The sequence below is a fragment of the Nelumbo nucifera genome, chromosome 4, assembly GCF_055504915.1.
Source record: "Nelumbo nucifera cultivar China Antique chromosome 4, China Antique-T2T, whole genome shotgun sequence".
NCBI lineage: Eukaryota > Viridiplantae > Streptophyta > Magnoliopsida > Proteales > Nelumbonaceae > Nelumbo > Nelumbo nucifera.
Window position 1 is genome coordinate 41,250,355 of NC_142652.1, and position 25,403 is coordinate 41,275,757.

At 38.3% G+C, this 25,403-nt stretch overlaps 1 protein-coding gene and 2 pseudogenes across 1 annotated transcript; all 3 read left to right on the forward strand.

The window, feature by feature from the left end:
- The first annotated feature begins 708 nt into the window (after positions 1-708).
- LOC104611093 (putative metal-nicotianamine transporter YSL7) lies at positions 709-3,742 on the forward strand (annotated as a pseudogene).
- Positions 3,743-5,323: 1,581 nt separating this feature from the next.
- Positions 5,324-6,316, forward strand: LOC104611092 (putative metal-nicotianamine transporter YSL7 pseudogene; annotated as a pseudogene).
- Positions 6,317-7,874: 1,558 nt separating this feature from the next.
- Positions 7,875-25,106, forward strand: LOC104611061 (eukaryotic translation initiation factor 3 subunit B-like). The gene is made up of 12 exons (XM_010277975.2): positions 7,875-8,033; positions 8,158-8,284; positions 8,395-8,632; positions 15,832-15,978; positions 18,368-18,496; positions 21,390-21,518; positions 21,607-21,690; positions 21,772-21,896; positions 21,997-22,195; positions 22,280-22,812; positions 24,079-24,187; positions 24,527-25,106. The coding sequence occupies exons 2-12, from the start codon at positions 8,163-8,165 to the stop codon at positions 24,875-24,877; spliced, it is 2,166 nt and encodes a 721-aa protein (XP_010276277.1). The 5' UTR covers positions 7,875-8,033; positions 8,158-8,162; the 3' UTR covers positions 24,878-25,106.
- Positions 25,107-25,403: the final 297 nt, after the last annotated feature.

Consider the following 25,403-nt stretch of genomic DNA (forward strand, 5'->3'; position numbering starts at 1 on the left):
AATGCTAGGGACAAGAGCATTTTAGGATCTTATTAGTGTTTGACACTCAAATTAATTTTGAAATTTTAATACAACTTGTACGATGCATTGCGAATCATATCCATTTGCAACGGACCCAACATGTGGCTTGACTTGAGTAGAGACGTTTCGTCGTGTTTTCACCTATACTGTTCTATTTTAAACCATTTTACAATTATTTTCTGATTTTGCTCGCATTAATTTCAACCATTCTGTTTTCTTTATTTGTGCATTTGAAGGCCTTTCTTAAGTTACCGTGTTGTATCCATGCGTCACTACCAAAATACAAGGGGTCATTGTAATCTAACCTGGTTTTGATTTTGACTATTCAAAGAGAAAACAAATATTTCAAACCAATTTCACTCTAGGAATAGTCAAAACACGAGACATGCAATGTAAAACAGGCCCTAGTAAGAGTTGCAATACCCATTTAAATCCCCGAGGGCTACTTGCATATCCCACACAAGCATCTGTATTCAAGATTAAACAATGGAGCGAAGACCAGATGACGACATTGAGATCAAGAGCAACCCCTTTGCAAACTCAAAAGGACGTTCCTTGTTGGACAGAAAGGTTGTTGACAATGACAAGATGTAATTTGAGCGGACCTTCGAGTGTAAGGAGATCCCACCATGGCAGAACCAACTTATGCTAAAAGCATTTGTCGTGAGCTTCCTCAGGGGAATTCTATTCACTTAAATCGTGATGAAAGTCAACCTAACAACTGGTATCATACCTTCTCTAAATGTTTCCGCGGGACTGCTGGGGTTCTTCTTTGTGAAGTCATGGACGAAACTTTTGGAAAAGTCTGGTATGTTAAGGCAAACTTTCACTTGGCAAGAGAACACCATCATCCAAACTTGTGTTGTCGCTATTTCTATAATTCCCTTCTGTGGTATGTTTCTAATTTTGTCGTGGCTTTTTATTCACATCATCTGTGCAGAATTGTCGAGGCTTATGATAGGCCAAACAAATGCAATAGGTTTTCCTTAGCTTATGTTTGGGCCTAGCAATTCCGAGAATGACTTAACGAGCACTGATGGAAATAAACTTGTAAAAAACTATGTGGAGTTATACTTATAACATTTTGACTGTTATATAGATCACATTGTTCCATATAAAACCATTCAATTTCCTCGTGCTAAATATGCACCCAATGGTTGATTTGCAAGCATTTAGTATAAGAGTTTGCTACTAATCTTGCTTAACCTGTTACCTTAGCTAACATGTCTTAATGATTTGAACAAATAGGGGACTTCGGAAGTTACATTTTAGGAATGAGTTTGGTTGAGGTGAAACAATCTGCAAAAGCTAATGCGGCACAAAATGTCAAGAACCCAGAACTAGGATGGATGATTGGATTTCTATTTGTTGTTAGCATTCTGGGTCTATTCTCTATAGTGCCCCTCCATAAGGTATTTGTTGCAGACCTATCCACCCAAGTATTAGCTAGCATTAAGGGGTCATTTAATACCAATCGAAACGCTTGAATTGAATGGCTATGCTTTGTCGTAATCTCCCTACGAATTAATTCCGTATTCAATGCTACGTTTGTAATGCTTTCCCATATTTTAAACTTTTAGAAAACCTGAGTTAGATTTTCCAGTTGAAATGGGTCCAAATGAAACCAAACCCATTTTGTGTGAGAATGAGACTGGGCCATTGGATCTCTTGGGACACATTTCCTGAAAAATAAAAAGATTAATGTTTGACACTACGACGTTACTGCATTGATAATCGTAAAGGACTAAACTTGCTTTTCTTACCCTTTTACTTTTCCAAGTATTATTATAATTTCGTATTTTCTGGTTAACCTCAGATCATGATCGTCGACTTTAAATTGACGTACCCTAGTGGCACTGCAACTACACACCTTATTGATAGTTTCCACACTCCTCAAGGAGTTGAGCTTGCTAAGTAAGATTTGTTTGATAAACCATGATGTTTCCCTCTCATTAAATTTCATAACTCAAATGCCGAGATCTTATGTTCAATTTCTCTTATACATTATTCAGGAACCAAGACAAAGAATTAGGCAAGTTCTTCTCGTTTAGCTTCTTGTGGTCTCTCTTCCAATGGTCCTTCGCTGCAGGCGATGATTGTGGATTTGCAAAATTCCCTTCACTTGGTCTCAATGCCTATGAGAACAAATACGTAAAGCATTTCACTATTATTTCCACTATCCATTTAAACGTTACATTGCATGGAAAATTGAAGGACTCATGGTTTTAGTTGAAACTCCAAATTCCAGAGAGTGCATAGGTATAACATTTTGTGAAGTAGCAAACCCCTTCCGCAATTCTACACTTTTATTAATATTTTTCTTTAATGATATAACAGGTTTTACGTTAATTTTTCGGCTACTTATGTGGGAGTCAGGATGATTTGTCCATAGATTATAAACATATCATTGCTGATCGGAGGGATTCTCTCCTGCGGTATCATGTGGCCTCTCAATGATGCTAGAAAGGGTGATTGGTATCTTGCAGATCTCTCCAAGAGCAGCCTCTATGGCCTTCAAGGTTACAAGGTAATCCAATCCCTTCCTACCAACAAAGTGAGAAGGAGAGGCAATGGGAGAGAACGAATTAATGTGTTTGCTCTTCTTTGACTGCAGATCTTTAATGCCATCGCTATGATACTAGGTGATGGCCTCTACAATTTCATGAAGATTCTGATCCAAACTTTAATCTGCTTTTTTCACCAACTTCATAGCAAAAACACTAGCTCGGTTCTCCCTATTGCAGATCCACCCACTCCTAGAAACCTAACTCTTTCTTATGATGACCAATGCTGCACAAGACTCTTCCTAAAGGACCTAATTCTATCGAGGTTTGCACTAGTAGGTTATGTTGTCATTTCTGCCATCTCCATCGGAACCCTTCCTCATATATTCCCCCAGCTGAAGTGGTATCATGTGTTAGTCATCTACATCTTTGCACCCATCCTAGCTTTCTGCAATGCATACGGGTGTGGACTTAGTGATTGGTCTCTAGCTTCAACTTATGGAAAGCTTGCCATCTTCATCGTTGGAGCGTGGGCTGGGACTGCTATTTGTGGGGTTATTGCTAGTCTTGCTGCTCGTGGTGTCATGATGAACATTGTCTCACCGGCCTCTGACCTAATGCAGGATTTCAAGACAGGGTACCTAACTCTGACTTCCCCCCATTCCATGTTCGTGAGCCAAGTGGTTGGGACTGCCATGGGTCGTGTTATATCCCCGTGTGTCTTTTGGCTCTTCTACAAGGCCTTTCCTGATATTGGGGTTGCCGATTCAGAATATCCCGCCCCATATGCTCTTGTCTACCGCAATATGTTGGTACTGGGAGTTGAAGGGTTCTCAGCTCTACCCAAGCACTGCATTACACTTTCCTTCGTGTTTTTTATAGCAGCTGCTCTCATTAACTTGACTAGAGATGTTGTTGGTGAGATGTGGGCAAGGTTTATTCCAGTTCCAATGGCAATGGAAATACCATTCTATGTAGGCTCTTACTTTGCCATTGATATGTGCGTCGGTAGCTTGATATTGTTTGTGTGGGAGAAGACAGGCAAGGAAAGTGTAGAAGCTTTTGGTTCATCTGTAGCTTCTGGCCTGATTTGTGGAGACGGGATATTGGCTCTACCTAGTTCGGTACTAGCATTGATTGGGGAAAAGCCACCAATCTGCATGAAATTTTTGTCAAGAGCAACAAATGCAAAAGTCGACAGGTTTTTGCTGTCTTAAATCTTGTCATTTAATAGTTGTTCAACATGTCCAATTTCTGTTCTTCTTAACGTGATGCGAAATATATGACTGAAAATGTCCATTTTTTTCATCCCAGATTTCTATACCGATGGAGGGGAAAACACCGTAAGATTTTTTTAACTAATCAAACAAAAATGCTATGAAGGGGATGTAGAAGCCCTACCCCTCTAAGCAGCGATAAAAGGGGATGACATTATTTAACACCAAATTTTAATACAACAACATGGAGAACCCAACCATCCCCTAAATCCCAACAAGAAAATTAATGGAATCCAATAATTTGAGTTTGAATTTAATCTTCATAAAGTGGACAACCCGGCTGTCCGCTAGAGGAAGGTCTAGATTGTGAGAGAATAACTTGTCATCATGATATCGTTCCATGCTAAGTTGGCCAGTGAAACAACAACCCCATTGTGAACCCATAGCAACCCACCACAACCACAAGTTCCAGAGTTGCCTTTTGTAGCCCCATCAACATTAACCTTTACTAAATTAAGGACCAAAACATCACCAATCGGTAATCCACAATTTCGCATAGACGGGTGCAACCCCTTAGTACCAACGGGTTGTAATTGGAGTAACTTCTTGCAAGAGAACACCATAGTACCAACGGGTTTAATGGTGGGGAATACAATAGGTGGCTCCTAGGGTTAAAATGCTAAAAAGAGAGTACCCTAAAATGTATGGTGGAGATTAGAAGGGATGGAAGGTGAGGATTTAGCAGTTAGGGGTGGCTAGAGTTTGTTGAAATCCTAGTATTTTTCTTGCATGGACAATGGCAATACTTTGATTTTAGGAGACCATTATACTGAGTTGAAAAATTTCGTTGGATGGCTTAGATATTAAAACAATGATCCTAAGAGACAAATTTCACGATTTAGGTCGCTGGGATAATTTGGTGTACTTCATTTACTATGCCACACGTAGCTATGAACCATAGTACATCACTTGGATTTTAATGACAAGTTGACTAGTCTTTAATGAGAAAACCATGAATAAAAGCATCTTCTTATGGTAGTACAAAATGGATAAAGAGAAAATTTGACTTTTGAAATGCTCGGGACAGGAGCATTTTAGGATCTTAGAAGTGTTTGACAATCAAATTAATTTTGAAATGTTAATACAACTTGTACGATGCATTGCGAATCATATCCATTTGCATAGGACCCAACATATGGCTTGACTTGAGTAGAGACGTTTCGTCGTGTTTCCACCTATACTGTTCTATTTTAAACCATTTTACAATGATTTTCCGATTTTGCTCGCATTAATTTCAACCATTCCGTTTTCTTTATTTGTGCATTTGTAGGCCTTTTCTTAAGTTACCTTGTTGTATCCATGCGTCGCCGCCAAAATACGAGGTGTCATTGTAATCTAGCCTGGTTTTGATTTTGACTATTCAAAGAGAAAACACATATTTCAAACCAATTTCAATCTAGGAATAGTCAAAACATGTGGCATGCGTTGTACAACAGGCCCTAATAAGAGTTGCAATACCCATTTAAATCCCTGAGGGCTACTTGCATATCCCACACAAGCATCTGTATTCAAGATTCAACGATGGAGCGAAGACCAGATGACGGCATTGAGATCAAGAGCAGCCCCTTTGCAAACTCAAAAGACCATTCCTTGTTGGACAGAAAGGTTGTTGACAATGACAAGATGTCATTTGAGCGGACCTTCGAGTGTAAGGAGATCCCGCCATGGCAGAACCAACTTACGCTAAGAGCATTTGTCGTGAGCTTCCTCTTGGGAATTCTATTCACTTTCATCGTGATGAAGATCAACCTAACAACCGGTATCATACCTTCTCTGAATGTTTCCGCGGGACTGCTGGGGTTCTTCTTTGTGAAGTCATGGACGAAACTTTTGGAAAAGTCTGGTATGTTAAGGCAACCTTTCACTCGGCAAGAGAACACCATCATCCAAACTTGTGTTGTCGCTATCTCTGGAATTGCTTTCAGTGGTACGTTTCTAATGTTGCCATGTCCTTTTATTCACATCATCTCTGCAGAATTGCCGAGGCTTATGATATGCCAAACGTATGCAATAGGCTTTCCTTAACTTATGTTTGGGCCTAGCAATTCCGAGAATGACTTAACGAGCACTGATGGAAATAAACTTGTAAAAAACTACGTGGAGTTACACTTATAACATTTTGACTCTTATATAAATCACATTGTTCCATATAAAACCATTCAACTTTCTCATGCTAAATATGCACCCCATGGTTGATTTGCAAGCATTTAGTGTATTACTAATCTTGCTTAACCCGTTACCTTAGCTAACTTGTCTTAATGATTTAAACAAACAGGGGGTGTCGAAAGTTACATTTTAGGAATGAGTTTGTTTGAGGTGAAACAATCTGCAGAAGCTAATGCGGCACAAAATGTCAAGAACCCAGAACTAGGATGGATGATTGGATTTCTTTTTGTTGTTCTCTTTCTGGGTCTATTCTCTATAGTGCCCCTCCATAAGGTATTTGTTGCAGACCTATCCACTCATGTATTAGCTTGCCTTAATGGGTCATTTAATACCAATCGAAGCGCTTGAATTGAATGGCCATGTTTTGTCATAATCTCCCTACGAATTAATTCCGTATTCAATGCTACGTTTGTAATGCTTTCGCATATTTTATACTTTTAGAAAACCTGAGTTAGATTTTCCAGTTGAAATGGGTCCAAATGAAACCAAACCCATTTTGCGTGAGAATGAGACTGGGCCATTGGATCTTTTGGGACACATTTCCTGAAAAATAAAAAGATTAATGTTTGACGCTATGACTTTACTACATAGATAATCGTAAAGGACTAAACTTGCTTTTTTTACCCTTTTACTTTTCCAAGTATTATTATAATTTCGTATTTTGTGGTTAACCTCAGATCGTGATCGTCGACTTTAAATTGGCGTACTCTTGTGGCACTGCAACTGCACACCTTATGAATAGTTTCCACAGTTCTCAAGACGTTGAGTTTGCTAAGTAAGATTTGTTTGATAAACCATGTTGTTTCTCTCTCATTAAATTTCATAACTCAAATGTCGAGATCTCATGTTGAGTTTTTCTTATATATTATTCAGGAACCAAGTCAAAGCATTAAGCAAGTTCTTCTCGTTTAGCTTCTTGTGGTATCTCTTCCAATGGTTCTTCGCTGCAGGGGATGATTGTGGATTTGCAAAATTCCAATGGTTCTTCGCTTCGGTGATACCTTTAATTTAGTCCGATATAACTTAATTCGATACTATTACATAACCATATTGTGTATAATATATAATCTGATGCTACCAGGAAGTCACCTTGTAATCAAACTTAGTGAAATTTTATAAGAAAAAAGGAAATTGTAAAAGAAGATCAAAGCATGTGATCTCAAGAAAATAAAGAAAAATAAAAGGTTAGGCAAGGATTAACAAGATTAGTTATTGCATATGAGTTTTTTTTTTTTAACATAAATCCCATTAACATTCTATTATCCATGGAAAGGTGTTAAAAAATTGGAATATAAAAGTAGAAATAGGATATACAAGTTACTCAACCAAAATGCGAAAGAAAACATAAGCCCTAGAAAAAGTCAGTGAAATAAAATAATCTATTTTCAAAACTACCTTCTAATATAGTATATTTGGAACTAGAATGTGTGAAAAGAAAATAAATCTACATAATCAACAAGTTAGTAGGTTCACTTATAGTATCTCACTTCTTCCGATTTTGTTCTTGACAATCATTTATAGTATCTCACTTGTAGTGGTTCACCCTCCACCTTTGCTTTTCTGTGCTTCAAGTGCAATGGGCTTTCACGAGAGGGGCATGCTAGAGAAATAACTATTCAACCGCCTCTCCTAACAGTTTAAGCCTTTTTGTTGAATGGTTCATTGAATTGGATAATAATAACCTATTGAGGTCTTTGAAACTCTTAATGGAGCGTTTGGTAGAAATGCAAATATGTATATATAAAATAATACAAAATAGAAGGTTTTGCACTACATAACTCCTTCCATAAGTGAGCCTAAAAGGGTTTAAGGTAGGTGATAATGCAAAGATTTTAAGGCATGAGGGCTTAAGTGTAAAAAGACAGACAAAACAGAGAATAGAATGATTTGGATCGATTGATGACCCGGCACCCGCCTGATTCGACACCATTGATATTATAAAACCCTAGACCCTTCTACCTCTTTTCCCTCTTTCTTTCTTTTTTTTCCTCTTACTGCACCCTTATCGCCATCATCTCCCGCGGCAGCTCCGACATCGGGCGACTGCTCGACGGCGGAACTTTAGGTAACCTCTATCTCTCTTCCCCAAAATAATTATACTCTCCGCCCAACACTTCCTGTGCCTCTGTCTGTTTCTCTGTCTGTGTTTTTCGCAATCTAACCGACCTCTCTGGATTATTTCGGTGCAGTGTCGATGGCGACGATGGTTTCGATGGCGGATATCGAAGCGAAGGCCATGGGGCTCGGAATCGATCTTTCTAAAGTGGATTTAGACGTCATTAGGTTTCCTCCCGGCGAGGATTTTGGTATTAAGAGGTAGCATACCCTTAGCATAACCCTAACTCCACTACCCTGGCTAAGAATTTAGTTCTGAGTGTTTATAATTTTTTTATTATTTTAACTCGATTTATTGTTATTTTTAATAGTGATGATGAAGACATTCTTCAAGAAGATAATCTGGAATTTGAAAGTGGGTTAGGAAATATAATTGTTGTTGACAATCTTCCGGTTGTTGCACCGGAGAAATTCGAAAAGTTGGAGGGTGTTATCCGAAAAATTTACAGTCAGATCTGTGTACTTAAAGAAGATGCCATTTGGATGCCTCTTAATCCTGAAACTCAGAAGACACTGGGTTACTGCTTCATTGAGTTCAATACTCTTCAGGTATCCAGTCTTGTTTTCTTGTTTATCTGTTTGCTTATCGGTAAGTGATATAAATCGTTCTTCAAGGTTGTCTATTGACGTCTGTTAGAACCTCGTTGGTAAATGAGCTTCTGCAGTTAAAATTTTATGACTTTGTTCACATGGGACACTGGAACAATTATACGTTTCGTGGGGGTTTTTAGGAACCACATTGTTATGATTTTTTTTCCATTCGTTTCTCACTGAATCTGAAATAGAAATATCACAGGTTTCCTTGAATTGTGTATTCCTTGTGAAAGTAAAACGTATGTAGGTATTTTTATTACTGGTTTAAGTTCGAGGGTTGTTAAGTGGTAATAGTTTGTAGAAGAAGAGGGGGACAAGAGAGAGAACTTAGGGTCATTAAGCAATACCTCCTGGAAAGCCTTCTCAGGCAACAGGGGAATGGAGAAGAATTACGAAGAAAATTTTCCTAATGCATTTGCATCTAGCGTAAATTTTCACGTACTCAAATTCTCAAAATACATTAGAGATTTTACCAACTTAGATAACTGACTTCTAGTTTAGTTTTTTATGGATCATCCTCTACTTTCCTACCTTTGAAGCCACCCATTGCCATGAAAGAAGTGAGAATAAGTTGGGCTGATGGTACACACGACCATATCAGGTTTCTTGAAAGGTGAGGTCTTGGGCTATGGCTGAATGGCAACCAAGTTTGGTTTTTCAGGTGCGGAAACTCAATGTGGGTTTCTTCCTTTTCTTTCCGGAAATGAAGAAGAAGCTCGACATTCTCAATTGTGAACAAGGTCAATTCTGTTGCCCAGAACTCAAGCTAGGGGGATGGAGTCCTTTAGTTGGGGCTTTAAGGAACTTGGGTACAACAAGCTTGGTGTGGATAAATGTCTACAACATCCCCTTACATGCTTGGTTCTTCCAAACTTTTTTAGCTATTTGGGATGCATGTGGAAAATTAAGATCTGTCGATTCAATGATTTTCTCGTGGAAGAACCTGGTCACTACACATATCCTGGTTTAGGTTAAAGAAGCTGAAAGGTAAGGTTAAAGAAGCTGAAAAGGCAGGTTAAAGAAGCTTAAGTGGGGTTAATCTCTTGAAACTAAAGGGCGCTGACATTTTTTCCAGCCATTATTTTAATAGGCAAAAGGTTTTTAAGAGAAGAGGCTTTAAACTTAGGAGTTCAAACTTCCTCAAAAGAGTGAAGTCTCTATCCATGATTGATGCGGGGAAGAGAAGAGTTGGAGATGCTGCCAATTGGGTTTGGGAGATTCATAATTACAAGAGCTAAGGAGATGAGAAGATCGGTGCTTTCTCTGGGAAGGTAAGGCCGAGGACAAGAGTTTACGACAATGGTTCTACAAATTCCTACTTTGGTTCGTGGTGTCATGACGATCAGGTTTTGGATTTGCTTATGGCTTCTTCAAAACATTAGACACTTGGTGATGAGTTGGCTCATGTGGGGGTTTGCGAATTGGATGTGTCTTTTGACTAATGGCACAGGACTCTTCAAGGCGAGGTGGTGTCTGGTTTGGAGAAAGAGTGGGTAGATCAAAAGTTTATGTGGAAAAAGGCGAAGATCCTAGTGAAGATACTAGTGAAGTGGTTGAAAAGGAATGTGCAGAGAAATTGGAGACTAACCATAAGACTTAGGCTTTTCAGTTAGGTCTCTTTCAAGCTGAAATCTAGCATGTGTTGACCGGTAGGATAGGAGCTGACTTGGGCCATTAGAAGGAAGGTGGTTGGGATTGTGAAGACTATTGGCAGAGTCACTGTTGATACGGATGTTTATAATCCTCAGGGGTCAAGTTTTTCTCATATTGTACATGTGACTAAGGTGTTTTTGCAGTTGAAGGATAGCATTGTGGGGGCAGGGCCTACAAATAGGTACAAAAGAATATTTAAGAGAACAGGAAGGAAGACAATGGTGCTGGTGTCTAAGGAGAGCTGCGGGGTGGGTCAAGTTTCTTGGGAATCAAAAACTATGATGGGGAATCTCGAGTCTGAGGAGGAAAGAAAGGAGGATGGGTTCAACTTTAAGGAGGAGGTGCAGGCTTAGTTCCTATCTGATAAGCTGCTAAGACAAGGATGTATGCCTATTGGTGACCTCACCAACAAAGATGTTGAGGTGGGTGGGGCTTGGTTTGTTTTTCTGGGGAGAAGAGGAGTTTGCCAGAAAAACCTTTGAGGAATTTGAAAAAAGAAAGAAGAGAGGGCAAGGAATGTCTTAGTAGGAGGTTGAGAAAGCTGGAATGAGGATAATTTAGGGCAGGAGGAAAGGTTTGAAGGGGAGGATTAGGGTGTGCTTTTTAGGGGGTCTCTGGGTTTTTTTTTCTTCAGTTGAAGGTTTGTTTTTGGTTTTCTTTAGGCATGATGGTCTATAGATGTGGTGCTTCATTTGGGGTGGTAGTGTGTTTTTCTGTGTGTGTTTTTTGGTTCCTTGTTATGGGGGGGAGGGTGTAGTTTTGCAGTTAGTTTGGAGTTTTCTTGGTCTTGTGTTCTTCTTTTGGCCTTTTGGGTGATTCCTTATCACCTTAACAGAAGCAATGACTTGATTCCCATGTGGTATTTAATAGACCCCCTCTAATTAGAACCCCAAATTGAATAGGATAGTTCTCTTTGTATCTTTAGGACGTTATTCTGTATTTCTGAATTACTCGTGATAGAATAAAATATTGTAAGAAATAAGGAATTTGGAGACGTGAAGCATCCACCTGAGGATGTCTTGGGCTGTTCTTCCAGTTAAATGTTCGAGGAAATCCTCAAATCATCTACAATGGAAATCAGTTGATGTATTGGCAATGCATAGAAAATGAAGTAACCCCGTGTTTGTCGAGATAAACATTTCAATCCTATGTTTTTCTGTTTATATAATAACTGTTTCCTGTGATCATTCTACTAAATCTCTATTAAAAACATGGAAAAGCTACAATTGTGACACCAGATGTCAATATCTAACAATAAAGGAAACCTCATAAGAGGGAAATGTAAACAGTATAATACAAATTTCAATGGCACAATACTTGCTACCCAGGAAGACCTGCTACCTAATATTGTCTTGTTTGTCCAAACCCCATTTCACGTAGAGCATCACCTAGATAGCCTTGGGATCCATTTGAACAAGATCTTCACTTTGGATTCCAATTTCCAAGAATCTAGCTTCTCCAGTAAAGACATTATTGTGAGTCCATGCATATGTGCTACGATCTTGGATTTAGTAGAATTGGATGAAAGAATGTGTCCTAATTAGTCAAGGTTACTTCCATAGCTTCTAAAACTCCAAATTCTTGATGGATCTATGTTTTCCATGAGATACCCATCAAGGTTGAGTTTGATTATTCTACAATGATTGATGACTAAGTTCTTTTAACCAGTAACTGAAATTGCTTTTATTGAGAATATCAGAAATATTAAGGTATTTACATTACTATGTATTCTCTGTATGGTGTACAATTTACTCATGGTTCTAGCTGATACTGTTCCCCTATGCTCCTAATAGATTCCCAAGATAATCTAGTCTTTGTTTTTAATGCAAGGGATATTCTCCCCACTGCAAAACCTTCTACTAACTTCTTGTTAGAGTCAGCAGGTGCGTTAATGGAATGAGGGATTCAGTAGAACCCTGAACCTACATTTTGCTTCCAACTATCTTGTTTCCCTTGTTTGATGCTGGAGTCTCCATTGTCCTCCCATCTCACCCTTCATCGAGGATATGGTGGTTTTTGGGTCTCCTTCATCCATGATATCTCAAAAACCAGAAGATGTTGCCAGTTTCAGTTCTTGAAACGTTGATATTGCTCCATTTCTGCTTCAATAAATCTTTGATACCTATTGGTCTGGGAAAAAAAGACAATTTGATTGAAGACTGTAGTACATCTTCATTTACCCTTCGTTCCCAATGTAAAATGTTTCATTCTAGTGATTTTATCTTAGGGACAACACTTTAGCTTGCCCTCCTTGGGTGGGATCAAAGTGCCCATTTGGGAGGGCTGAAGTGCAGGAGATCAAATCAGCCCCCCACATGACTTCTCCCCACAACGTCCCACAGCACATCTCTGCCGTGCATTGGGAACTTCTCCCAATGATGACATCATCATTTCTGGTACTATCATCGGGAGATGTTCCCAATACACGGTGGGGATGTGTTGTGGGACGTTGTGGGGCGCAGTCTTGTGGGGGGCTGATTTGAACTCGAAGTGCAGTAGCTTCTGGCTTTCCAAGGTGGGTCCATGCATCATTTTCTGCGGTCTTCTGGGCTTGGCAAGCTTGGAAGACAAAAAGTCAGTCTTTTTCCATTTGCTAAGAGAAAGACAAGAAGACTGAAAGATGCATGCTTAGAAAGACCTGAAAAGACCGAAACTGCCAAATTTTGGGAAGCTTCAAATGAAGCTTTTTGGTCTTTCTGTGCGGTAAATAGCCTTTAAATGAGTTATTAAAAGCCCGGTAGACTGAGCTGCTTACTAATTGGTCTTGATCTTTAAAGACAAGACCCCAAAAGTTCAAGCACAAACCTTCCTAAAAAGACTTGCCAAATGGCACCTTGATTTGCTATTTCTAGAGTGGAACATTTTACATTGGAAAACATTATTCTGAGTCCAGGTGCCTTGGCACAAATCATGGGTGATAATGGTGAACCTTGTACTTTCTTATACATGAGGCCTGAAGCATAGTTTTCAAGGCGCCAAGGCGAGGCTAGGTGACCATGGGGCGCCCAGGCACCAAAGTGAAGCTAGGTGACCATGTGGTGTCCAAGTTGGTGGATTTCTGCTCCTTCTGAACTAGTTTTTTTGGATTATGTATTAACCTACAAACTTTGAACTTACTCTTTTGCTTGTGTTTCTTGTAATCTTGCTTCAAGTAGGCAAAACAGATTATTAGAGTTATAACTTACAAGTTAAAACTTAAAAGAACTGGAGGGGGGCTGTAGCCCCTGTGTTAGACCAAGAAAACAATAGAACCTAAGAAGAAGGGGCGGAGCCCCTGTTTTACATCAAGAAAACCTAGGGAGCAAATACTAAAATAAAAAAAGAAAATGAAGAAAAGTAGGGGTTGGAGCCCCTGTTCTAGACCAACAAAAGCTGGTGAAGAAATACTAAAATAAAAGAAAATGAAGAAAATGAACATTGTCTTCTCTTGTGCTTTGTTCTTCAAAGTCTTGAGTCAGTCCACCAGTCCTACCTTCCCCCCTTTCCCTATTGGTGAGGTTTGGTGCAGAGCAATACCTCCTAGGGTTGGTAGTTTTTGTTGGGAAGCCTATCTAGAAAGAATCAACACTAGTGATCTACTCCAAAAGAAGAGACCCAATACTTGCTTGTCACCTCAGTGGTGTGTTCTATGTAAAGCGGATGGGGAGACTGGTTTTCACCTACTGGTGTCTTGCCACTTTGCGAGGTCAATTTGGGACTGGGCTTCCTCCTTATTTGGATGCAGTTGGAATCCCCCATCAGACTTGCAGGGCCTTTTCTCCCCTACCTTTTTTAGGTGGCGGATAATGTGGAGAGGACTAAGGGCTGCAGTATGTTGGACACTGCGGGAAGAAAGAAACTCCAGGATATTCTCTAAAACCCAGAGAGGAGCAGTAGATCCGAGGGCTATCATACATATTAGGGCGGTACAGTGGCTGAAATCTTTGGAACTATTCACAGATTACACTGTGGATGACATGTTGAGGAAGTGGGGTGAAATTGCAAATTGCACACAGACCAAGTCAGTAATGTATGTGGCTTGGACTCCCCCACCTAGTGGATTCTTGAAATTAAACTTTGATGGATGTAGTAGGGGAAATCCGGGACAATCGGGGATTGGAGGTGTTTTTAGGGGCGAAAATGGGGTCATCTCTGCCATGTTCTCAGGCCCAATTGGAGTGGGTGACTCCCTTAGAGCTGAGATCTTTGCAGTTATGGAAGGAGTCTGGAAAGCTAAGGAGTTGAACATCAAGAAACTCATAATTGAAGGGGATTCAGAGGTGGTGACAGGGTGGCTGACTAATGATCAAAATGGTTTATGGAAGTACAACAATGAGAGGAGGAAATTCATGTGGCTGGTGCGAGAGATGGAAGTTAAGACATGTTGGGTTAAAAGATCGGCTAATTCCCTAGCTGACGATTTAGCTAAACAAGGGCAGAAAGGGATTCATTGTTTTGGGCTAAGCTGCAACTTTAGTGTCTTCTTTTCTCTTTTTCTTCTTTTTTCCTTTCATGAGGCTCTTTGTGGCTCTTGGAAGATAAGTGTGTTTGTCTTCCTCCTGTAAATTTTCTATTGATGATTTACTGAAAGTGTTATTGATAAAAAAAAAAAGAAAAGAAGGGGTGGAGCGCCTGTTTCAGACACCAATGATGTGGTGTTTTACATCAAGACAACCTAGGGAGCAAACACTAAAATTAAAGAAGAAGATGAAGAAAAGTAGGGGTTGGAGCCTCTGTTCTAGACCAACAAAAGCTGGTGAAGAAATACTAAAATAAAAGAAGAATATGAAGAAGAAAAGAAGGGGTGGAGCCCCTGTTTCAGACACCAATGATGAGGTGTTTTACATCAAGAAAACCTAGGGAGCAAACACTAAAATAAAAGAAGAAGATGAAGAAGAAAAGTAGGGGTTGGAGCTCCTGTTCTAGACCAACAAAAGCTGGTGAAGAAATACTAAAGTAAAAGAAGAATATGAAGAAAAGAAGGGGTGGAACCCCTGTTTCAGACACCAATGATGAGATGGTTTACATCAAGAAAACCTAGGGAGCAAACACTAAAACAAAAGAAGAAGATAAAGAAGAAAAGTAGGGGGTGGAGCCCTTGTTCTAGACCAACAAAAGCTGGTGAAGAAATACTAAAATAAAATTCGTTTATTCATTTGAACAAAATGTGTGGTTAAATGTGTTTTGTTTGTTAAATATTTAAGAAATGCTTCTTTTTTTTGTATCGATAACTGATCAGGCAAGTTCATTAGATTCAACTCAATTTTTACTGTATTATGTTATTTATCTATTTTTTACTGCTATTTTTAGGAAGCTGAACTTGCAAAGGAGATGAAGAAATACTAAAATAAAATGCATTTCTTCATTTGAACAAAATGTGTGGTTAAATGTGTTTTGTTTGTTAAATATTTAAGAAATGCTTCTTTTTTTTTTGTATCGATAACTGATTAGGCAAGTTCATTAGATTCTACTTATTTTTTACTGTATTATGTTATTTATCTAGTTTTGACTGCTATTTTTAGGAAGCTGAGCTTGCAAAGGAGAAGACTCAGGGTTATAAGTTGGACAAGTCACACATATTTTCTGTAAATTTATTTGATGACTTCGACAAGTTCATGAAAGTACCAGATGAATGGGCTCCTCCAGAGACGAAGCCATACACACCTGGGGTAACCCTCTCTGCCTGTTAATGTTCTGTGTGACATAATTTATGCTGGAAATTATCTTAAGTTCCTTTGTGGAATTGAATGGTCTAGTGAGATTGATGCGTGTCTTCCAATTTTAGGATATTATTTCCACTAGATATGGAGATTTGTATTGTTTATTAAACACCAAAGAACCTAATGAGATTGATTTGGATAACACCTTGTGACTCACCTATTTTTGTGGGTGCTTACCTTCTACTGAATTAAATTGATGAAGGAAAGTTGGCAATTATATGTAATCATCCTCAAATCCAAATCACCAATATAGTGTGACAGGTTTTTCCTCTATCATATCTTCTATTTCTTTTATCTGTTTTTAATTCTTTTTGCAACTTGGGAAGTGAAGTGATCTTCATTCACTAGTTAATTATATTTTTAGGGTTTATGATTTTGCATCTGGGAGAAGATTTTGGTTTACAGATTATTTTGCTTTTGGTAACAAAATTCAACATATTATGATTTAGTGAATGCTATGATAGTAGAAACTAGTGATGTATCTGAATCTTATTGAATCCTTGATTGTGTTTGGTATGGATGCTTGATGCTTGAAATAACTGGTTAATAATGTATAAATTATTTAGTTGATTTCTTTTAGTGTTACAATATTCCTGGAGGTCTTTGATGTCATTTGTCTCCATTGTTCTCTCCCTAACATTGGGTGGTCATAATATTGAAAAATTGAAATAAAGAATAAACAAATAGATGTGGACCCATAGAGTGCTGATCATAGGAGTTGGACTTTTTCCCTATATGGCTCCTCTGTTGCTTCATTTTTCAAGGCCTTATCCCAATACCTTCCCATAGCAGGTCCATCTTTTCTGTCAAAGAGATGCCAAGCTATTCCTCCTAGAATAGGGGCTTTCTGTGGGGAGTTTATTTGGAGAAAATCAATATCAATGACTTAATTCAAAGAAAGAGGCAAAATCAGTGCCCGTCTCCTCAATGGTGTGTGTTATGCAAAGCCAATGGTGAGACTTGCCATCACTTATTAATCTCCTGTTCTTTCTCTCCTTGCATTTGGGTTTGGCTTTCTTCCTTGTTTGGGTGCAGGTGGATTCCCCTGGCTAATATGCAAGAGTGTTTTGCTTCTACCTTTGTCAGTTGCCAAATAAGAGGGGTAGGATGTTGTGGAGATGCATAACAGCTGCCACATGCTGGGTATTATTAGAAGAAAAGAATCTCAGTTTTCTTATTTTTTTTCAGAGGAAGAATGAAGCAAAACTGATATTATTGACAACAAAGAGCAATTTCTGTCAATGTTAAAAAGCTGATATTTGAGGGAGACTCAAAGCTGGTGAACTGGTTGCAAAATAAAAGATCCGAGTCATTGGATGTATAATAATGAGAAGGAAAAGTTTAGGAAGTAAACAGAAAACATGGATGTGAGAGTACAGTGGGTAAAGAGAAGTGCAAATTCATTTGCCGATGCTCTTGCTAGACAAGGGACGGGTAGAACTCGATTTGTTTGGGCTCAGTTGTAATTAAGGATTCTGAAAATACTTGTGATCGGAGAGAGATAAGAAGGGTTATCTCTCATTGTTTCACTTAATGTACACACCCTAATGTACCTTTTTGATGTCTTTTAATGAAAAGTTTCAGTATTGATCAAAAAAAGATAAACAAATAGATGATTTGGTGTGCATGTTCAACTATATATATTTCTTATTCTCTACTAACTGAACTGGTTTACTGTCTAAATATTGGACATATATTTTTGTAGTATTCTAGATATCTGAGTTCAGATATCTTGGTAATTGGCATATATTGACATGTAATTTTCAATTCAAACTAATTGTTTGGAGTAGTTTTCATGTGATATATTTGTAAACTAATGGGAGATTTTCATTGTTGGAGAAGCATTGGTCAAATTAAAGTTTTTAGGAGGTTTCATGTTTTTTTAATAAGTAAAAGAGGGGTTCTCATATTTTTTCTCTATATTTGGTTTATTAGAAATATTTGGGGGGGGGCAAGGGCGTACTGTATTTTGTTTCTTGGTGTTAATCTTGCAAATTTCTCATTTTTTTCTTCTTTTTGCAAATATAATCCCATTTTCATTGTTAAAAGTTTTGGGAATTATCCTGGACCATAAATTTATGGGAAGTAATTAAAAAATAATGTGTTAAAGCTTTGGTAATTCTGACTTTATCCACAGTTTGTCTCATTTTTGATGGATCCAAGGCAGAAGAAATTATTATTGTCTGTTTGCATGTCCTGATTGTGTTAGCAATAAGTTTTTTTCTTTTCATTATTTTCCTACTTCTATCCATTTGCACTTCTTTCGAAAGATATTGAATACTCAATGTCATGTTTGCTGGATATTTAATACATAATACAATTCTATATACTATTGCAGGAAAATCTACAGAAGTGGCTAACTGATGAAAAAGCACGTGATCAATTTGTTATTCGTGCTGGTAATGACACTGAGGTTTTATGGAATGATCCTAGACAACTGAAGCCTGAGCTTGTCTATCGCCGCACTGTAAGTGGATTCAGATTCTTCCTTTTCCAGCTTGTATGGCACAACGTTTCACTTGTCAAGATACATGCCTCTTCCCAAAGGAAATCCCTTTGGATTTTTTCTACTTCTTGGCAACAGTAGTTGGTATTTTCAGCAGTGAAAGGCAGTAAGTGGGGAGACTCGAGAGCATTTTTATGAGGGTAACTCTGCCCCCAAGAGAGAGATATCTTGCTTTCCATTTTTCCAACCTCAATTCCACCCTCTATAAGGGGTCTCCACGCGCTTGCTGACCCATATTTGGCCCCTACTGGGAGGCTAAATAGGAAAAGGGAAGCCTCCCTATCTGACATTCTAAAGCTGCTGCTAAAAGTGATATCTCTTCCTGGCTGATCTCTCCAACTCCAATCAGGGTACTTTTCTCCAGATTCACCTTCATACCTGTTAGCAGCTCAAAATTAACTAATAATGCTCCAAGTTCAGAACTTGATCCTCCTCTGCGTTTAGGAAAATGAGAGTATCATCTGCAAACTGTAAACGGGAAATGCTTGGCCCCTTTGACCCTACACTGAATCCTTCTAAGCAGCCCTGCTAAACTCCCCTCCTTAACAACAGATTTAGAATTTCCATTACCAGCACAAACAGTAAAGGGGACAAAGGATCCCCTAGTCTCAGCCCACTAGAAACTTGAAAGAACTTCGAAGAGACCCCATTAAGGATTAATGAAAGGGATACGGAAGAGATGCACCCATACATCCAGCTCCTCCATTTTTCTCCAAATCCCATCAGCCTTTGAATTTCTTCCAAGAATCCCCACTCCACATGATCATAAGCCTTCTCTATAATCTAATTTGCACTAGACCAGGCCTTCCACTTTTCAATCTTGAATATATGCACTCACTTGCCACCACAATGGCCATTTGAATTTCCCCTACTATTTCATGGAGCACTTTTCTCAGCCCATTTGATAAAACTTTGGCCAAGAGCTTATAAGGGCTGCATATTAAGCTTATTGGTCCAAAATCCTTCATGTTCGCAGCCCCGGGAATACCATAGCCAGTTTCATCTCTCATTCTCTCCAAACTCCTGCACAAACTTTGCTTTCTCCATTTCTCCTTGAACCCACCACTGAGATATAAGGCCTCAAGATTTTCTTTTCAAGTAAATAAGGTTGATCAAGAAGAAGCCATACCATTTACAATGTGATAGAGGGATGAAGGTTGAATCCTGCCTAGATGAATCACATGTCAACATGGAGTACCAACTACCAAAATCTTAGATTGTCTATATGTAGGAAGTAATTGTATTTAAATTATCATTTTGAATATGTTTTGCATGTTATGTTTATGTATTTTAGGTTGAGATAATATGTTTTATAAACATTTATTTTAAAATTCAAGTTAATATTTTTAATTGATATTTTGTTTATTTTTTATTTTTTATTTTGTTTTGCATTTTTGCACCTTGCCTTGTGCCTAGGGTATAAAATGCTCCTTGCACTTTTTTGCGCCTTGTACTTTTAAAACACTGATTCCAAGTGGCTAAGCGAAATCATGCATCTTGGACTAGCTTCGTTACATGCCCATGTCGAGAAGGATACGGGAACCCTTGACTATTTAACAACCACAATTGGGCATTGTTGTTGTGGGTCGTCGCTTTGGGGACTGTCCTACCCCCCATCCTTGCCCACTTGACATTACAATGGGGTTAAGTTATAGCCACCATTTCTGGAGAATGCCCTAGCATGATCACGAAAAGAGAAGTTAGGATCCATTATCATGAGAGTTCAGCAAAAAATTTTAGTGCTAGCTGCCAACTTGATGCAACTTTCCTTTATCCTAGTTTGGGACCGGCAGTATTAGACAAGCTCACATTAGCAGAGTTTGTTCTTGCATAAAATTGAAAAATGAAAATTTACATGCTTCACTATTTTACACAATGATGGAGACATGTAATGAAACATCTCCCAATTCAAATTGCTATGTTCATAATAAGTAGAACCAAACAAAGAAAATGCAATCTTGCCAAACACCACATCAATAAGAACCATGGACATTGATCATTTAATCTACTTTTAGTTGGGTTATTTTTATGGGTCATGGAATTTGAGTTGTGAATTGGAATTTGAGGGAACCATCAAATCGGGTAACGATGTGTTAGTATTATCCATCTTAAGTGGTAATGATCAGTGATTTAGTGTTTTTCAAAGGTCTCTCATGGGTTAATTACTATAAAAAAAGTGAGGGTTACAGCTTAAGGCTTATCCTGAAAGCAAGGATCTAGGAAATTGTCCAAGGCTCAATGTTGAAAGTCATGCCTACTGATTAAAAAGGTGGGAGTTCATTCCTTTAAAGTGAAAGTTCTTTCCTTAAAGGTGGAAATATTGTTCCTTACTATTCTTGATCATTTGTTCTATCTACTTGTTGGGATTGGACTGGAACCTGTAGGACTGCAACTTATATATCCTTAAGGTAAATTGCTGACTACTGTTTGGTTTTATACGTAAAATTGTAAATAACTAAATTTTAAATCTTAATTGAGGTACTTTTGTGTCACAAGACTCATAACTTGTTTATGTTATAAATCATTTACATAGTTTATCATCTACAGCAAGTGAGGTATCGTTTATCATTTTAATTTTTCATTTCTTCATTTAAGTTCATGTTTCTTTCTCCAAAAATTGAGGCTTCTCATGATGCTTGATCAGGTCATGCCTAGTGCATCTGAGGTTCTATTGTCTCCTTGCTTTTCTAAAAAACTTATTTTGATTTAATTTTTTGGTAATTTGAGCCAATACTTATCTATTTCTTCCTTTTTGTGTCTAAGTTGCCTTTTTCTCCTTTTTGCGTATTTAATTATTTACCTTTTACCCTTTAAGAAGTTATATAAATGATCAAACTTTTGCCCTGTTTGGCAGTTTTGGACTGAGAGTTTTGTTCAATGGTCCCCACTTGGCACTTACTTGGCCACAGTTCACAGGCAGGGAGCTGCTGTTTGGGGAGGTGCCACTACCTTCAACCGCCTAATGCGTTATGCCCATCCACAGGTTACTTACTGTTCATAATTTCACTTTTTTCTATTTGATTATCTTGCTTTCATTTTTGTTTGTAATTGCTTTAGTGAAATGAATACAGGTTAAACTCATTGATTTTTCTCCTGGGGAGAAATATTTGGTTACATATAGCAGCCACGAACCAAGCAATCCCCGCGACACACATGTGAGTACTTTTATGCCTTGGGAATATTTTTTTATTTTATCCAAATGCTCCATCTCTCGTGCTGACATACTCTTAATTTAGAGGGTTGTATTGAATATTTTTGATGCGAGGACTGGAAAAATTATGAGAGATTTCAAGGGAAGTGCAGATGAGTTTGCAACTGGTGGAGCTGGGGGTGTTTCTGGAGTGTCATGGCCTGTCTTCAGGTGACTTTTCTTGCACATATTTATTAAGGCACCCATTGTTGAGCAACATTGTTTGGTTTCTTTCATTTCATGGATGACTGTCATTTCCTTACATTTTCAGATGGGGTGGTGGAAAAGATGACAAATATTTTGCTAGAATAGGTAAAAATGTTGTATCTGTCTATGAAACTGAAACATTCACCCTCATTGACAAAAAGTCATTGAAGGTTGAGAATGTCTTAGACTTCAGCTGGTCACCTACCGATCCTATCCTTGCATTATTTGTTCCAGAGCTAGGTGGTGGGAACCAACCTGCCAGGGTGAGTAGTAGAAGCTTTCTAAATGAGGAGTCCATTTTAGAATGATAGTATCTATTTATTTTCTCAGTTTTACTCTGTTTACAGGTTAGTCTTGTTCAAATCCCTGGGAAAGAGGAGCTGAGGCAGAAGAATCTCTTCAGTGTAAGTGACTGCAAAATGTACTGGCAAAGCAATGGCGATTACCTTGCTGTTAAGGTTGATAGATACACGAAAACAAAGAAAAGCACATATACTGGCTTTGAGCTCTTCCGCATAAAAGAACGAGACATTCCCATTGAAGTTTTGGAGCTTGAGAATAAGAATGACAAGATTGTTGCTTTTGCTTGGGAGCCAAAAGGTCACCGATTTGCAGTTATCCATGGAGATAGCCCAAAGCCTGACATAAGCTTCTACTCAATGCGGACATCTCACAACACAGGCCGGGTCTCGAAGCTCATAACTCTGAAAGGCAAGCAGGCCAATGCACTTTACTGGTCACCTTCTGGGCGCTTCATTATCCTTGCTGGGTTGAAGAGTTTTAATGGACAATTGGAATTCTACAATGTTGATGAGCTTGAGACTATGGCAACAGGCGAGCATTTCATGGCAACTGACATTGAATGGGATCCTACTGGGAGGTATATTAAATATTTTGGAAACTTCTCTTATGCTTGTTTTTTTCTCTCATTATATATCATTTGTTATGGTATTTGGGATTTGAAAACAATTAAAGTTCAACAATCCTCTGTGATTATGGCATGGACCTTACTCTCGATCTGGGTGCCATAATTATCCATGTCAAAATTGGGTATATGCGTTAATACTCAATTAGGAATTTGTACAAGTCTATGAATTTAAAATTTGTAGGGTATAGATCATAGTTTTCAAGGTGCCAAGGCGAACCTAGGTGACAGGGGAGTGCTTAAAAAGGGGATGAACCCCTATTTTTGCCATTGAAATAGAAATAACAGAAGGGCAGAGCCCCCTATCTTTCTTCCAGAAAAAAGAAACAGACCCCTGTTTTTAGTTCCAGCAGAAGAATATGAAGAAGAAGAAGAGAGGAGGAAAGAAGGGGTGGAGCCCCTGTTTTTGTTCCAAAAAAAGAAAAAGGGGTGGGGCCCCTGTTTTTTGTTCCAGAAGAAAAAGAAGAACGGAAAGCATACCTTCTACATTATGTGATCGATTTCCCTCTCTTCTTCAAAGACATACAACTTGGAACCTTGATGAGGATATCTCTTGAACTTGTCTTCGAATATCATATCTCTTGAACTCATCTTCAAATATTTTATCTATTATAAACCTTAGAAAGATAAAAAAAGTTAATAAAAATTATTATAATATAAAAAAAATAAAAATAATGATTCGGTGCATCATGTCTATGTTTATATTATAGACTTAAAATATAAAAGCATATTAAATATGCAAAACTTACAACAGGTTATAGACTTATCCTATGGCGTTTGGGCAAGGCAAGACCCAAAAAGCGCCTACATGCCTAGGTTTCGCCTTGACCAACTATGGTATAGATGACTATTATCTTTGAAGAATTCTTGGTGTTTTGGCTTGCTCTTTTTATTTATATGATATCTGTTAAAGGTTTTCAAATGCAGTGTATTTATATAATTCTATTCCAAATGGTTGTGTTTTGAGGCGCCTGATAGTGTATGGCTGTGGACAATTTGGTTTTTTGGTTCTGGAAAACCCTATGTTAAAGGTCTGTTATGGGTATTTCTGGACCAGACAGATCCATGGACACCCCCAAATGCAACTTATCTCTTTTTATTGAAAATTGAGTAGGATTAATTTCTTTCAAGATAGATAATACTCCTATGCCTCCCCTTCCCCAGAAACAGTGAAGATTTAAGGATGAATATTTAATTTGTCTGCTTCCTTTGGATTTGTAGATATGTTGCAACTTCTGTTACTTCAGTTCATGAGATGGAAAATGGATTTAATATCTGGTCCTTCAATGGGAAGCTTCTATACAGGATACCGAGAGATCATTTCTGTCAGGTAAATATACAAATACCTTGATAGAAATTTTGTAAACATTTACCCCCTTGTACATTTGTCTCGTGTAATGGTGCACACTGATGATTGATATGTTGCGCATGAACAATTGATTCCTTTCTGTTGATCCTCTATTATTTCTTGTCATACTTTGGATGGCTGGGTCTGGTGACTGGAATCATGTGGTCATATTGATCCTATATGCGGATGTCATCAGGATTCTTTACTATCATTTAGTCATAAGTTGGCATAAGTTGTGTTTCTTGAAAATAGATTTATCAGAACCTCACTCACTATGTTCTAGTGACTTTCATTTTCTTATACTTCCTGTTGCTCTGCCAGTTCTTGTGGCGTCCAAGGCCACCATCTTTCTTGAGTGTGGAGAAAGAGGAAGAGATTGCAAAGAACCTGAAGAAGTATAGCAAAAAGTATGAGGCAGAGGATCAGGATGTATCATTACTCTTGAGTGAGCAGGATCGTGAGAAGAGGAGGATGTTACAGGAGGAATGGGACAGGTGGGTGATGCAATGGAAGCAGTATCATGAAGAAGAGAAGGCCTACAGGCAAATGTTGAGGGATGGGGAAGCAAGTGATGCAGAAGAGGAATACGAGGCCAAAGAAGTGGAGGTCGAGGAAGTATTGGAAGTCACAGAGGAAGTTGTTTCTTACGAATTTGAACAAAGTGAGGGTTAAAAAAGTGATCAGAAGTTGTATCAGTTTGATTTCTTAGCCTGAATTTCAATACAAGCAACCTGAGGGTTTTGACTGAGACTTTTAGGCCATATTGGTTAGATTTTTTTATCTGAATTGTAGTCACTCTGAAAGAAGCCCCAATTTTCTTTCTCAGGAACTAAGAGCTGGGTAATTTGATGTTTTGTCCATGTTCATTTATGTTGTTTAAGTTAAGAGCACATTTCTCAAAGTTCTCACAATTGTTTGAGCGGGCTAAGGTTTTCAGGGCGAATGCGGGATTTTTCTTGTCGACGCTTTCATGTTTGCTTTTTGTTGAATTGGATACCCCCCCCCCCCCCCATGTTTCTTTTTGTGCTAAATAAAAGGAAGCAGCTTTCTTTATTTAAAATCAAACTTTACATGCTATTCGCTGTGATTTGGTCCTTTTTTACATGTACCCAAAAGGTGGAACCAAAGCTGTTTTAGTCTAATACGGCCCACATGTTGCTGTTCAACTTCACAATCCAGTAATATGATTTGTCGCTTT